Genomic DNA, 15,743 nt, shown 5'->3' on the forward strand with positions numbered 1-15,743 from the left:
GAGGAGGAGAGGGAGGAGGAGGAGGAGAGGGAGGGAAGGATGGGGATTTCGTCTTGGACGATGTTTATGGGACAAACGGCCCTTGCTGGTTAGAGCCTACTGAGCCACGCTTATCCTCTGTGGAGACTGGGCATCTGTCTCCTCATCTTCTGGGTCCTATTTTACACAAAAGGCATGCCAGTTGCTCAGACACCCAGAGGCACACACACAGAGATGCAAACACACACACTCACACACACATACACAGACACACACACACACATACACTTGAATACATACACACGCGCAAGCATGCACACATACAAACAAACACACACACACAGTCTCTCACTCTCTCTTTCTCTCTCTGCTTCTCTACTCCTCGTCTTCCACGTAGGCACTATAAAGGGTCCCAATTCTCAGGCCTCCCCTTCAATGAGATGTAGCTATTCAGCTGGGAAGCCCTCATCTATTATAGATGCTGTATTTTAGGAGGATGATCTGAGCACAGTGATATACATTTTCCCTCTTTTCCCGATCCCAACGGAAGGGCTCTTTGGGGAAGAAGACCAGGGCCGTACAAGGGGCCTCAGCAAAGTTATTGGAGCACACTGGTCCACGTCTTTATTATTTAATTTGATGACCGAAATACAACAACAGAAAAAGGCAGAACGCGCACGGGGAATGCGCATCAGCCTGCAGTGATGTCTATAATTCACGAAGTGTGGCTCCGCGCTCTGGCTCCAACGCTGCTGCTGCTGCCCCGGCTCAGGCAGGGATGACTGTGGTGTCGCCAGCCGTCCGCATGACTCTATTTAAACAGTCCTGTCGTCGCCCATCACCGATCATGCTGAGCGCGTGTCACAGCGGCCCCTCGGGAGGAGCCTGGACGGCCAATTATCCACCTCTGTGCTTGGCACACTGCAGGAAAAATCAATGCCTGCTGAGGAATATTGTCAAAATATTAATGAAGGGGTCGGAAGTCCATGAGCTGCTTGGACAGCTGATAGAGGAGCTTTTTCTTATCCAGGGGAGAGACTGGACTTAGTTTTTAAGGCCCAAGATGAAGTGGCAGGGAGTATTGATTAATTCATACTCGGACAATGTACACTTTCAAAAAGTTATGTTTTGTTTAAATGTTTATTTTAATGGCGATATTTATTTTAGTTACTTGGTTCTAAATAAATAAGGGAATAAATCCTTTATGTGAGTCTGATGGCTACTGTAGCTCAGTGTATGACAGTGCACAGGTGCTAAGGAGGCTGAGGCCCACTGGTGTTTCCCCATAACTAGCACGTTGGCCCTCATTTATGAAATGAATGTGTGACCGTATGCTCATTTCCACACAAAGCATGGCATTTCTCAATTTGAACGTGAGCGGTGGCTACGTTCGAATCTCATGTCAAGTCTTAACTCGTGTACGCAAGTTTTTGAGGCGGCATGGCGCGGTGCAGCAGTAAATCGGTGGAGGATTAGAAAGTTGAAGAGTTGAATTCATGGAATATCTTGGACGTAAGACTTTTCCTGCAGTTTTGTAGCCTATACTTGCCTTAATGTAGCTTATGTTGACACATTCGATGACTTAGGATAGCCATAGACTATGTGGAGAGAATTACTTTCTCTTTGGAAAGCGCAACAGTCTAGCCTACAAATCTAGACACACCCTAGCGGCAGCAAATTACATTTGCTTCCAGGGCTAGTCTAGCAACTCTCCGTTGGCTTGTGAGCTCGAAAAATTAAACTTCTATTAGGCCAATCAAATCGTGTATAGAGTCGTTAGGCGGGCTTAACATAATGATTGATGGCAGAGTTGCAACGGTTTGGCTTGAATTCCCTGCTACTTGAAAACAAAGAAGATGGATGTTGCTGTTGGCCAACAGTGTGACACGAGTTAAGCTTGTTTTAAGTTGGCAAAAGTTTGAACTAGCCAACTAGCTCCGCTGGTGGGAAAACGCATGGGACTCAGCGCTGTCCTATTTCGTGCAGAGGGAATTTGAAAGACAACCGATTATCCCGCCCCTCGGACTGAGCACTGTGAACAGTGAGTGCCCAGACCCTACATTTTAATATGGGTCTGGCTCGTCAGGCTAGCAACAGTCAATAACAGTCAATAAATATTTTTTTTTTCAAGGGGCAAATGGCAGGTGCCGTATGGTTTTGTCATGAATGCATTTGTAGTATGATGCGTTATCTCTGTGAAAATAAAGTATGTTCGTAAATTCTAGGGACGAGGCCTATAATAAAGAATGAAATAAAGAATAAAGAATATAAAATGAGCATATATAGGGGCATGATATTTAAATTGCGCTTGTTTTCAGCCGCCACATTTACCAACACAAGTTTATTCGGTTACACTTTACTTGACAGTGTCGACATAAGAGTGACATGACATTATCATGAACGTGTCATAAACAAGTCATAAACATTTATGACATGTCATTTTGTTTTTGTCATAACAAGTTAGGGTTAGAGTTAGGGTTAGGATTGGGTTAGGGTTTGAGTTAGGGTTAGGGTTAAAGGTTAGGGTTAGGTTTAGGGTTCATGTGTCATGACAGTGTCATGTCACTCTTATGTCGATACTGTCATGACAGTGTCAAGTAAAGTGTTACCGTTTATTCTTACGCTTGGAGTGATACGAACGTTTCATGAATCACACGTGAGCCCCAGAATCTACGCTGGTTTCTACACACAGTTGATAAATGAGGGCCAATGTCTATCAATATTACACTATAGGGTGTTTGATTGTCAGTGCTGACAGCATATACATCTCTATGTTTGTAAACAATGTGGTCTCTTTAGCTGTTTTTTTTCAGCTTCTCTTTTGCAGTCAGTAGATTACACTGTAACACCTACTTGCCCCCATCCCACCCCACCTCACCCCATCACAACATTATGTCTATGCAGAAGAGTGAGGGAATATAAAACACTAGTGAGGAGATACACTGTAAAAGAGAAAAGGCCTCATCCACTTCCCATCAACAGACTTCAAAGGCTGCTTGCCTCTTATATGCGGTAGGTACAGCAACAACGTGCTTTGATGGCACTCCATCTCTTATTTAATATACTGGGTGCATCAATCTCCCAGGCATGCCATAGACTAGGCTAGGTGGGCAACACTTGAAAGGCACGAAGCTCAGATTTACAGCCACCAGGTGGGTGCTTTTGAGAGTGTGAGAGAAAGAGTGTGTGTGTGAGAGAGAGAGAGAGAGAGAGAGAGAGAGAGAGAGAGAGAGAGAGAGAGAGAGAGAGAAGAAAGAGAGGTGGGGTGGAGCGTGAAGAACAGGAGGCTGTAATCAGAGTGGGATTTACTGGGTGCTATAACATGAACTCTTGCAGGAGCATAGTCCCCAGCCTGGCTCTATTCTTGGTGGTTGAATTTAGCCTCCCACTACCAACACAAGACTTTAGGTTTGTACTATTACAGTGGGCTGTGCTGATATTAGAAAGAGGGTGGATGAGTCCTGTCAAGGGACTTCCTTAATCATATATTTATGAGATACCTGTTTCCAAAGTGACTTATAACACAGGTGAAGAAGTATGTGTGCTTCATGGGAGTTGAACTCCTGGCCTTTGTGTCATTGCAACCTTGTGCTACCTGTTAAACTACTATTGGAGTATGCTTTAGTTTACCACACACATTTGAGTGCTTTGGGTTGCACTCGCCAGTGCATAAGAATGCGCTATATACGTAAATAAACCTACCTTACCTTACCTTACCTTAAATCAGAACAAGACTGTAGGCCTACTGATTTTGTTGCGGTGTAGGCTGATGTAAGACATTTAGATAATTAAATAATTGGAATAATTCATAGTTTGATACACATATGATCTGCGCCACTCTCTCTGTGTGTTTGAAGAGATACTTAGTAACACCCTTGAGGCCCCTGTACTTGAAGGACGTGGGAGGCAAATGGGAGGAAGCCTATGGAATCCTGCTGAGTAGCACTGCATCATTGATTCTGGAGGCCTGAACAATAACTCATCTCTACAACACAGCTTTAGAATAAATGTTTTTTTTATTATTTTGATGTAGCGAACATGATTATTCTGTGTGATTTTTTGTGTGTGGTGAGTCGGCTCACTGATACCAACTTTCATATGTATGTGACACCATGAGTGCGGTATTAAGTAGGAAAATGCGAAGAACAGTGGTTGTTCTTGCCAACTCTGGGGGTTGTTGGTGAAAAGTGTCTCTGACATTCATTAGATTGGAAATCACTGAGTGGGAGTTAAGGGCTTTTCAAACGACATCCGGGTGTTTCATGAAATCAGAAGGGGATGTGCCTCAGAGGACTCAAAGTGAATAAGGGAAAGGGACAAAAAAGAACAGAGAAAGGGAACATCATTTAGGCCATCTGTCAGAGCTGCTGAAAAGGATCTGGTACACATGTGCTTCTGACACACACTTTCTCACTCTCCTCTTTACTCACTCACTCACCTCGTTTTTATCTTGCAGGATTCGTTTCTGTATGGAGGCCTAGAGAGGACATACTAGCAGAACTCAGAGCCAGGTTGGACTGACAAAAAACATCATCATCAACAACAACAACAACAACTACAAAAACACAGAGACAAAGCATCAGCTTCCTTTCCCCTGCAGAGTAAGAAGCAAGAGAAGATTCCTCCCCCTTAGGAGAAAGGAAAAGAAGCTTATACTTTCCACCTTTCTTTCCGGATGCCTTCTGAGGTGCTTCTCTATGGACAGGCTCATGCCTCGTGTCAGACTGCTTAGGTCTCGGAGAGCCTTCCCTCCACCCCAGCCAGGAGAGAGTGAGAGAGTAAGTGAAACTCTCCAGTCAAAAAAATAAAAAATAAAACATTTTCAAAGGAGATACATCCCTTAAGTAATTAAGTATTTTCTGTCGTGCTGCCAAAGCTGCCGAGAGATATGAGAGCAGATATTTGACGATTTTTTAAAATTATTTTTTAAATTCTGCTTCAGAAGGGAAATATTGTAGTTAACCTTCAACACTTATCAGGGGGGTTGTGTGTCATCCCATTTTTTACCTCTGCTTTTTATTTGGACTTCAAGCCAAACAGGCACCTTTTTTCCAGAGTCTAGCCTTCACCATGTCTGTGCCCGGGGGCCATTTGATAGACTCCATTACCCGGCAGTGGCGAGGCGGCAGTGGCAGTGGCAGCTCTTGTCAGCTACTGATTGCACTGGCCGGCATCCTCCTCCTCTTCCCCGTGGTGGCGGTCAGCAAGGCGGCCAAGCCTCGGGCGCCGGGACACCCGCACCTCAACTCTATCCGAATCGACGGCGACATCTCCCTGGGTGGCCTGTTCCCCGTACACGCCCGCGGGCACGACGGCAAGGCCTGCGGTGAGCTGAAGAAGGAGAAGGGCATCCACCGGCTGGAGGCCATGCTCTTCGCGCTCGACCGCATCAACAACGACAATGAGCTGCTGCCCAACATCACGCTGGGCGCGCGCATCCTGGACACGTGCTCGCGCGACACCCACGCACTGGAGCAGTCGCTCACCTTCGTGCAGGCGCTCATCGAGAAGGACGGCACCGACGTCAAGTGCCTGAGTGGCGGCCCGCCAATCATCACCAAGCCCGAGCGCGTGGTGGGCGTCATCGGGGCCTCGTCCAGCTCTGTGTCCATCATGGTGGCCAACATTCTGCGTCTCTTCAAGGTAGGATGCCTCTTGGTTCTCACCTCCCATCAACCCCTTGTGTGTCAAGAATCATGTGTGAATCCCTTTGAGTGATTATAAGAGGTGTTATGGCACTCTGGCGTTGCTTTGTCCATCATGGAGGTCAACATTGTGTGCGTCTCTTTAAGGTAGGGCGCCTCTCTGATTTAGGCTCTTACTCATCAAGCCCTTATGTGTCAAGAGTCTTGTGTGCAAATCCCATTGAGTGTTTAGAAGAGGTACTATGGCAAACTGGGTTTGTTTCACCTGTGTTGTTTCTTGTTGGATTGCTTATTCTGTCTCCATTCCTTTCCAATGTGTTTTTTTTCACAGTGTTAGTAAATATCTCAGCGCTGGGACTAAATTACATTCTGTGCTCAGGGCACCACTCGCACACCATTGCAATATGATTATTATCAGTAGAGATGCATTCAGTGGCAAAGCGTTTTGGCATTAATGCAAACATCACACTCGGTTGGATTACAATATTTGCAGGTCTGAACGAATGTGATTGTGATTTATAAAGTAAAACACCACTCAACTGTAGTAAATTGCAAAAAGAAGAAGAAGAAAAAAGAGCCAGGGTGCATTTTCAGTGCCCCAAGATTCATGACTCACATACTGACTCATTGAGGGATTAGTCAGAAGTTCTGGAGGAACACAAGGTGATTTTTAACAACTGTCTCGACTGAGGTGACGAGGCTGGGGCTAAGCAAGCCAGACGGTAAGGCACTGTGTGAAAGCCTGATCTTTCCCCCCATCGAGGCTGCCCCGAAAGACCTCGAGGTCAGAACTCGAAACTTCGGAGAGCTCTCCATCTGTTTCCGCTAGCGAGTGAGAGAATTCTCTCAGACGTAGTTTCTTGCTCGTCCGTGGAGAGAGGTGTCTCATCGTGTCAGCCTTTCAGACTAATGACATTCATTAGGGACAAGCCCTTTCTGATGTCTCATGTAATTAAATAGAGGAAATCATGCATGTGACCTTACACTGGGAAGCCCCGATGAGTTGTTGAGCTATTGCATTTCAGAAGGGAAACATCACAATTGTTTTAATGCCAGCTTGAACAAAAGTTTTTCTGAAATAAATACATTCTACGATGCAGACACTGATGTCAATATTGGCCTAAGGCTTTTCCATTTACAAAAATACATACTTTATAAGAATATTTTGCAAACATTCTGAAGACCTTAGACAACATAAAAAAAATTATATTTATGTAATATTTATGTCAAAATGGTCAAATTGAACTACTTATTTTATGATTTACTGTGAACTAAACAGTGATTTAATCATCATTTTAATCTAAAATGTGACATGTCTATTTACAATCTCGTTTGGCGCTCTCATACAGTCGTAATGCATCAGAGTACAAATACACATGTTTGTAACATGTTTTGCATGCTGGGTACCCCACCACAACATCCACTGGCCTAAGACTGGTATGTTGTGATCAGAACCTTTTAAGCCCTTCTCAAAACATCACTCAAATTCAGAAGCCCAAGGAGTACAGACAGGATGAATGCTTTGAAGGTTCAGTGGGAGTCTGAGGAAACTACAAATGGGTCTCCTGCAGCTGTGGCCAAGCGGGCCTTGTCATGTCACGTGGCCAGAAACCTTTGAGGGTGTTTTCCGACCCTCCTTTCCCTGTTCACACAAGCACCTCACTGTGAGATTGCCCGAATGCCCTCTTCATTAGCGACACACAGAGCTATCCCCTTTTTTGATTTTTACTTGAAGGACGTCCTTGCCCTGGACGGTCCAGTGGATTTTAATGATCAGTGGAAATGTTGGAGTCACACTCCTCCTCAGTGGTGTGATTTGCAGTAGAACCATGATGTTGCTGAGCGAGATCAATATGTAAGTGCAGTATCTACCATAAAGGCTCAAATGTTGGCATTGTGCTCTATGGTATGGACATTTGTTCTGCGGAATTCAATTTGGTGGAAGTGAGACATCAGATAGCACATACTTTTTTCTAACAGATGTATGAGTATAATAATATGAGGAGTGAAATGTTCTTCGCTGTCTAAAAGCTGTCTAGATCCACAAACCCTCCCCCTGAATGGTTGAGTTTACACTTTACATATATGCATATAGAGTGCCATATATACAATGCACATCTAGGTCCATCAGGAATGTACAACCCTGCTTGTATATTACAGTGATGCCTGTATTAAAGCAGGTAAAAATTTAAATCTGCAACTGCAGTATGGGCTATTCCTTTCACATTATCACGGCCAAGCTGCAGTAGTTCTGTTGCCTTAGAGAGAAGGTCAAGCATAAGTAGGGAGTAATGTGAGCACTGTGGCACACAGTTTCTTTTGATCTTCTTCTCACGGCTTTGTTTACCTTATTTGCATGTTTTTGTGGCCTCTCTTCTCTAAGCTTATACAACTCTTCAATCATCTCTCTATTCGAGCATCATTTGGGCTGACAAGGGTGTGCTGTGCTTTCCCGTCATCCTCAGCCCTCATCAAAGGGAAAAGAATCACTCAAAAAGCTCAATCTTTTTAGCTTTTCCTAAATATGTGTACACATATGGTTTTCCACCTTACATATCTTTGTGAAATTATGGAGTCTATGCATACTCTATATACAGGAAATGTACCAGGAGACCTGGTAGGCCTTATATGGGATTGAAAAATCTCAATTTAGTGGCGCACATTCTGACATGCCTTTTATAACAATCATGTTATGTCATTTCATTTTTATGACACTGCAGCATAGTTAAAGTGAAAGCTATTTCTAGGAGTTCTCCACCAAGAATTTCATTTTGAATAATGCATGCTGGGTCTTAAACAATGCATAATGCATGATGCAAGGTAATGCACAGCATAGTGCAATCAGTAATAAACATTGTGAAAATGTATCTAAAAAAATGAGAACAATGCTTTATAGTTACACAGGTAGGGTGCTTTTTGATTATCTAGCTGTAATACACTGCCAAAAGAGAATGCACATTAGCATCTTACCTACATAAGAGAATATGAATTAACATCTTACATACACCAGAGATAAGTACACAGAGGAGGAAGCTGTAATGAGCAGATTAATATTCATTATATCTCTCAGAATAGCTGTGCAGAAGAGGTGGCACAACTGAAATCACGGCACATTGGGTAGATTTAAGAATTCTGTTCTTGGAAGCAGATGATCTAAGCTTAATTCACATGGTTAGTTAAGCCTACAGTTGTGGCATTTGAGTTGTTTGTAACCTAAGTTGTTATCTAGGAAAAACTAGTGAGCTAAGGAGATTTTTTCTAGATGTTCTTTTCTTATGGGTTATGGAATCTGTTTGCTCTTAATTCAGAGTGTTTATGGACGAAAGGAGAGTTATTCATCACTTCCAGGATCATCTCCCAAGTGGTTTTGGTGAATATTTGGCTCCAGAAATTACATATCAGCTCAGGGAGCTGACCTGAGCCGTCCTCTCCCACCCTCTCCCTCCTACTCCTTTTGTCTCGGCTGTGTTTTTCCCACTCCCTCTCTTCCTCCAGTTGGCTGTCTGTCTGTGGAGAGATGTTCTCATCAGCCGGGGCCACAACATTACATAAACAAGCGTGCACGCAGGCAACCGAAAAGGCTAATTACTGTAAGCCCGAGCCGCCTATACCATGCGCCACCTCCGCGGTGCTGTTTGAACACTCCCTTATGAGGATCGGGTTTTTAATTGAAGTGCTACCACTTTGGTGGCGTGGCTGCGTTATTGGCAGTTATCACCTGGAGAGAAGAAATACTCTTTTCTGATTGGCTGGCGGGTGGCCTTTAATTCTGAATAACAGGACACCGTTCCATATCAATGCTTATGAATGGTAACTATAACAACCATAGTAGGACGACGGTTGCAGCGCTCTAGAATCTTTTGGTTGCAGGCTTCCCAACAATGGAATCAACTGTAAACAAGCTAACTGTCCATGCTAAAGTTGTACAACAAGCTGAACTAGTGAGCTTCTTTTTAAACAGAACCACGTGTTTCCAGTGTTTACAGTGGCAACCGGGTGATAAGCGGGATAACGGCCTTCGAGGTGTGTCCAGTTATACGGAATTAATGGACTCGGGCGGAGGCAACTCCCCTCCGCTGCGCGTCGGGGAGTTTTTTGCCCCTCGCCCTCGTCCATTAATTCCGTATAACAGGACACCTCGGCGGCCGTTATTCCTTACCTCTCGGTTGTTTCAGTTGTCCTCTTGCTGCCGTTCTGTTCACCAGTGAGATGAGCTCATAGAGTTTAGCTGCCATGAATGTTGGATCTTGGCCATCTTTGTGAGTGTGAAATGTCACAGACAGATTTAGTGTTGCATGGTTGGGGAGTTGAGAAAGTGGATGGAGGTGGATCGTAACTTCTGGAAACTCAGAAGAGGTCTTTGGTAATAGTCGAGTAGTCCTCCCTGAAAAATGCACTGTAATTTCATTAGGTTGTGAACCAACCATCTAAACAGGGATTAATATAGTCTTGGTATTTTGAAAATAGACGACAATGCTGAAACTAAATATGAAGAAGAGGTCAAGCATCAGTTTAATCCCTTTTTGGGGGGAACGAGTCCCGTAGAGTTTACTGATTGCTCGTGAAATTCCTTTTTCAGTCGAGTTAAAAAATGTACATTCCTTTCGTCTTCTTAAAATTGGCTGTGCCTCTTAAGCTGCATCTGCACTCCAGTTTGGCTCTAATCTTTCGGCAAGAGACCAGAGTTTTCATACTCTGCAACAGTGGTCACAGTCAGCACAGACCAATCCCACCTTGGCTCGTATGCATCTGCAGCATGCGTAGCGGACTTGAAATGAGATTCCAGGTGGTCTGACCCACAGGCAGTTTTCTGATAAGATTTAGGATAATCTGTATTTCACCTCTTCAGAGTGTCTTCGCGTTTAATCTGCCAGCCATATCATGGATATTGAGCTTAGGATATAAAGACGGGAAGCAAATATCCCACAGGGGATCACACTGAGATAAAAATCCATTTTTGCTTTATCAAAATTGAATGGTCATCTGTGTATTGCTTAAAACCTTGTGTCTCCTCGATTTTCTCCCTGGCCTCCTTCATGGGGGCGCGTGGGTGAATTACCATTCGACAAGTTAGACCTCTAAGGTCTGCCCTGTCACCTTCACGGTACCTTTACGGCGTGCTGCTGTTGTAATTGAGGGGAGAGGCCCCAGTTAAGGATCGATTCCGAACGACCTGCCTCTTGCCCTCGTCTCAGAGTAATTAGTCACAGCCACATCACAGGCAGCCATCGCAAGCTGTAAATACAAGCTCTCCAGTTTTATGTATCTGGATTCATTGATGTTTGTCGCTGCCCTTGTCCATTGATTTACAAAGCAAGCACTGTAAGTGTTGAGAAAATGAAGAGCCAAATGGATGTTAGGTTTTGTTGAAAACATGAAAAACGTGCATTCTGATAAAAAACAGCCAAGAGAGAAGGGTATTTGAGTGACTTTGATGCTTTGATGAAGATTCATTCTTAGGGCACCTTAATGCATCCTCAGCACATCACACATCCCAGAAACACTGTTACTTTTTTTTCACAATAATTGGATTACAAACGATAGCTGGCTTTCTGCTGCGAATTGTGACAACATCAGTGATGGGTGCTATCTTGTTACGACTGAGGGTGGTTTTCCACCAAGCTTTGTATGGGAACCCCCGTGACCTCCAGTCACGGGATCTCTCAAAGGTTCACATTCACACCAATGGGCAACGTGGCGGACACAGTCGCACACAAAGCTTGGTGGAAAATCGCCCTGAAGGCTTGAACGTAATGTTATCAGCGTCATGGCCAAACCTGGGCTGGTTCACTAGATGGTCATTCGACTAAAGAATCCTGGTTCAAAAAACCATTCCAGAAAGTACCACACAGCCCGCAAATGTTGGGATAAACTTATTCCTTTTCAGTTCCTGGATGATGGTAGGCTAATTGACTCAGACCCTCACAGACACAGGTCGTCATGCCTGCATATTTCACCGTAGCGGCCTGTTCTGTTCATATCACCTCCCTGAGAGTATATGCTTAATTTTCCATGGTCTCAGCATGCCTCATATACAGTATATTTAAAACATGTATGCATATTTGTATTTTTAGATATGTATCATCTATATTGTAGTCACAGTTATCTCCTGCTAACGGTCTGCAGCACAATTGCGTGTGTCTTTCTGTTTATTGTGACCTTCAGTGATTCCCAATAGTCTGTAGGCTACTGTTATCTTGCAGCACCTTCTCCTTCACCTCCCTTCAGCCAATTCCCTGATTACCACCCTCCAGCAATTCTTTCTTTTTTCCCCCCTCTTTGCTTTTTTTTTCTGTTCTCTGAAAGCAGATCGGTTTCTCATAGTTCTGCTGACCTCCACCCATGATATAGCAATCTCAATCAGGCCCAACACTCTTTTCTCCAAATAGACGGAGGAGAAAAAGAGTGAGAGAAAAATGTATGGTGCCATTTTCTGCAGACGTTTAATGATAGTTGAAGTACTCATTGAGGAACAGAGACAGTGTAGTTACACGAAGGGAGAGAAAACATACTTTTTGTTCACCGTTTCCACACCATTTCCTTCTGCTCCTTTTGCTTGTTCTATGTGACTATCATGTTCATTTTTCAGTTGCAAAAAAAAGGTGCAGTGGCGCCTTTACACAATGCTGAATATGGAAATATGAGCCAAATTCATTTATGGGAAATTGCTTTGACTGGCTCGGCAGGTCTGCAGGAACGATTGGGATGATTAAATTTGCATTGTCAGACATTTTCCCACAAGCATGGTGGAGGGTAGGACATGCTCCAGGATAAGTCTACAGATACCACCCTCTCTCTCTCTCACTCTCTCTCTGTGTGTGTGTGTGTGTGTGTGTGTGTGTGTGTGTGTGTGTGTGTGTGTGCGTGAACACAATTAACAGTGTTAGAACTCCTACTCAGTATAGTTGTGTAATACGATTTTTGCCAGAAATTTAATTCAGAGTTCAAGTGGTACATATTTCTCCAGCGTTATGAGACATCCTGTCCTACCACTGAGCTTTCATAACAATGTAGTTCTCTATAAAGTCCTCTCACTTTTATCCCAAAAAGCTGAAAGGAAACCAATATTATTTTAAGTAATTCCCTTCTTATGTAAAGATTAGTCTTCTCCAGCTCTGAAGAAAAGTCTTTACTTCAGCAGTTTACTTGTGAGTATCCGTGACCAAATATTTGGTCCCAGTGGATGTACTTGAATCTCAACTCTTAAAATTTGATTTTGTTCTTAGCTGTGTTTATAATAGCGCTGGTCTTCTCTGATGTTTTCACATCTTTAACTTTGCATCCTCTAGATCTTACAGCTGATTCTGAAATGCTGAAGTGTCAACTCAGACAGACTATGGAGCTGGAGAGGATAGAGCACGTCTTCTGTTTGTAGTGTAGCCGCTAATTCCAAAACAAGAAATTCTGATCTGACATGAAAAGCTAACAAATCCCCTTTGTGATCATAAAAGTGTTTGAACCCAAAACTTGGGTTATATTCTAAAATGGCTTTCTGTGGTAACATGGAGAAAAGAACTTAACTTGACAGTGGAGTGCATTGGTTCACAAAAAAAAAACATTGAAGACTCAATTATTCTTTAATTGAAAAAAAAAATATTGTATTATATAAAATAGAATGATAGACCAAACACTTGAATGTGTTGATTTGCTATTTTCAGGCTATTCAGGTGTAAGTCCATCTGGCACCAGGATAGATAAATAGTGCTATTGACACTGTTTGCATGCGCTTAGTTTGCTTAGTAACTTGTGAGATTTTATTCCTGTTTACAGGATATATTGGTAACAGATGTGCCATGTTCTGAAACTGCAAACAGAAATCTCAGTACCAAAGGCAGTCAGAATGTTTTTTTATTTTCTTATGAAACACCCAATCAGAGAATGACATCAGGGTTAAGAAAAACAGTTAGCACTCATTAAAGTATAGTGAAATGCTCTTAAAGATTGAATATTTGTGAATTCATTACATATACAAATATGATTACTGTTCCATTTTTATCCATCTACCATCCCTCTTCCTGGGCCAACCTCAGAGTTTCTAGTGAAAACAAGCATTTCCTTGTCACTGCTGCCATGGGCCAGCTCAAGCCCAAAACAACCCCTTTTCTGTAAAAAGTGGCATGTGAAAATGTCTACTGTTGATGGGGCTAGATGAGCGAATGGAATTGTGGAATCTGAATGGAGCATTGTCCTCTGCCAATGTAAATGTGCTCCATCAGTGTCACTGAGTTGTTAAAAGATGCAGAGTTTTTTTTTGTCAGGAAACCAAATATAAAACTGGCAACACGATGGCAGAGAAATTCTTGAAATATGGTCAGAATGTGTTGTTGAATGATTTTGTTGCAAGAGTGCAAACAAGGGCCAATAGTCCAAAAAGGACATTGAGGACACATACTTTATGACTTTGTATTGCTGTTGATCCCATCAGCTATTCAATACCTCTTCACTGTACACTGAGATTGAGGCCTTGCACTGCGGCTCTGTATAGGCATACAAATCAATCTTGATTTGTGTTGTAATTTAGGCTTAATTAACACACATTACTGTGTCTTGAATCACATAATGTACTGATGTTTGTTTCCTCAGTGTACCAAGTCTCAGAGCTGATTAAACTCCACAGAGACAGGAAAGTTTTCGTTTTCTTGGCTCCGACTTTCCCTATTGTGTGTTTCTGTCTGGAAATAGTCAGCAAAGCTGTCCCACCAGCGACTCCCCAAATCCCATAAAATCGAGGTGTTCCAAATATCACTGCCACCGCACCCCATAAATCTTTTAACAGTCACATCACAGCAGAGAGGGATCCTCTTGTGGTGCGCTTTGTCAGTTCTGCTAGAAAGGCGCTGGAGATTACAGTCCTCAAACTCTGTTACCAATTCCAGATATTTTTCCCGCTTTATCAGCCATCAGAATGTATATTCAACATTTTCTCTGACAGAGAGAAATGACAGCCTGACAGGAATTTATGAAGTTGATGTGTTTGATCCAGAATAATCTATGTAGTCAGGGCATGTGTTGATGGGTAGCTGAATTGTGATCAATGACAAATGACATGTGGCATCGGGATAAGTGGCTGCAGTTGGATTTTTCCAAATTACTAATAGTTTATGAAATGATGTTCAAGCCCTGTATTTTTACTGAGAAGACGCCAGTTTCTCTCCAGATTCTAAAGCCTGAGCATGATGCATGGCTCGTTCTATATACAGTAAGTGCTGTTTGATGACCTCAAATGAAGAATCCAACTGTCCTATTAACCTTGACCGTGAAGTTGACCTTTGAATTAATAACTTAGTTGATTTACAGAGTCCTACTTCAGTTATGGCTTTATGATCAGATCGCATAAACACAGTGTACACACACAGCTAAACTCCTTGTGCACTATGCCATGATTGTTTTGATGTTTCCCACAAGGCAACTTTATCTTTTACTTCTCTGTCTATACTGTAATGGAAATAGCATGGCAATCTACTCAACATTTGCTTCCCAAACATGTCCAAGAATCATCTGGTCACATAATGAAAGTCTGCTACAAGGAAAACAGTGGCTATGGGCTCTATGTAACGGGAAGCCGGAGCATCACCAAGGAGATTACACACAGACGCCTGAGATGGCTAGGACATGTGTTGAGGATGGAGCAGGACCGCATTCCCAAAGTGGCCTTAAGATGGACACCTCCAGGCAAAAGAACACCTCCTACCAAAAGCGTAGAAACTGTGACACAAGAGCTGGAACAGATTAACCTGTCATGGGGAGAGGCCCAACATGCTGCCAAGTACCAAATGCAATGGAGAGTGCTTATTGAAGCCTTATGTCCCATGGGGGACGAAGAGGAGTAATATGTAATCATATGGGCTATATGCACGCATCACTTCTGCGTTTCGGTAAGGATGTTAAGACATTTCTGGTCAGGGCGATTGAACGTAATTTCTGTTTGGTTCTGTAATTCAATGACTTTGGGATGGAAACTGAGATTAGAGTTACATTCAGCAGACGCTGTACGTTGCGGAACGAAGCAGTGGTGGCTAGAAGTACTCACCTCCCATCTTTGAAATTACACTTTGATATGGTTATACGCCATCTTGATATTAGGTAGACGTATATTGAAGTCACATAAATAAACAGCAA

General features: G+C 43.1%; 1 protein-coding gene across 1 annotated transcript in view; it reads left to right on the forward strand.

Annotated features, from left to right (window-relative positions):
• The first annotated feature begins 5,331 nt into the window (after positions 1–5,331).
• The window catches only part of LOC143114099 (metabotropic glutamate receptor 4-like), a 128,799-nt gene continuing 118,387 nt past the window's right edge, over positions 5,332–15,743 (forward strand). The window contains exon 1 of the mRNA XM_076275555.1: positions 5,332–5,622. Within this exon, the coding sequence (XP_076131670.1) occupies positions 5,347–5,622 (276 nt within the window). The 5' untranslated portion in view covers positions 5,332–5,346. The remainder of the gene's footprint in view (positions 5,623–15,743) is intronic.

The sequence above is a fragment of the Alosa pseudoharengus genome, unplaced genomic scaffold (genome assembly GCF_046254945.1).
Source record: "Alosa pseudoharengus isolate Yale_2024_CS ecotype anadromous, Long Island Sound unplaced genomic scaffold, YU_APseudo_1.1 YU_APseudo_1.1_scf_9, whole genome shotgun sequence".
Taxonomy (NCBI): domain Eukaryota; kingdom Metazoa; phylum Chordata; class Actinopteri; order Clupeiformes; family Clupeidae; genus Alosa; species Alosa pseudoharengus.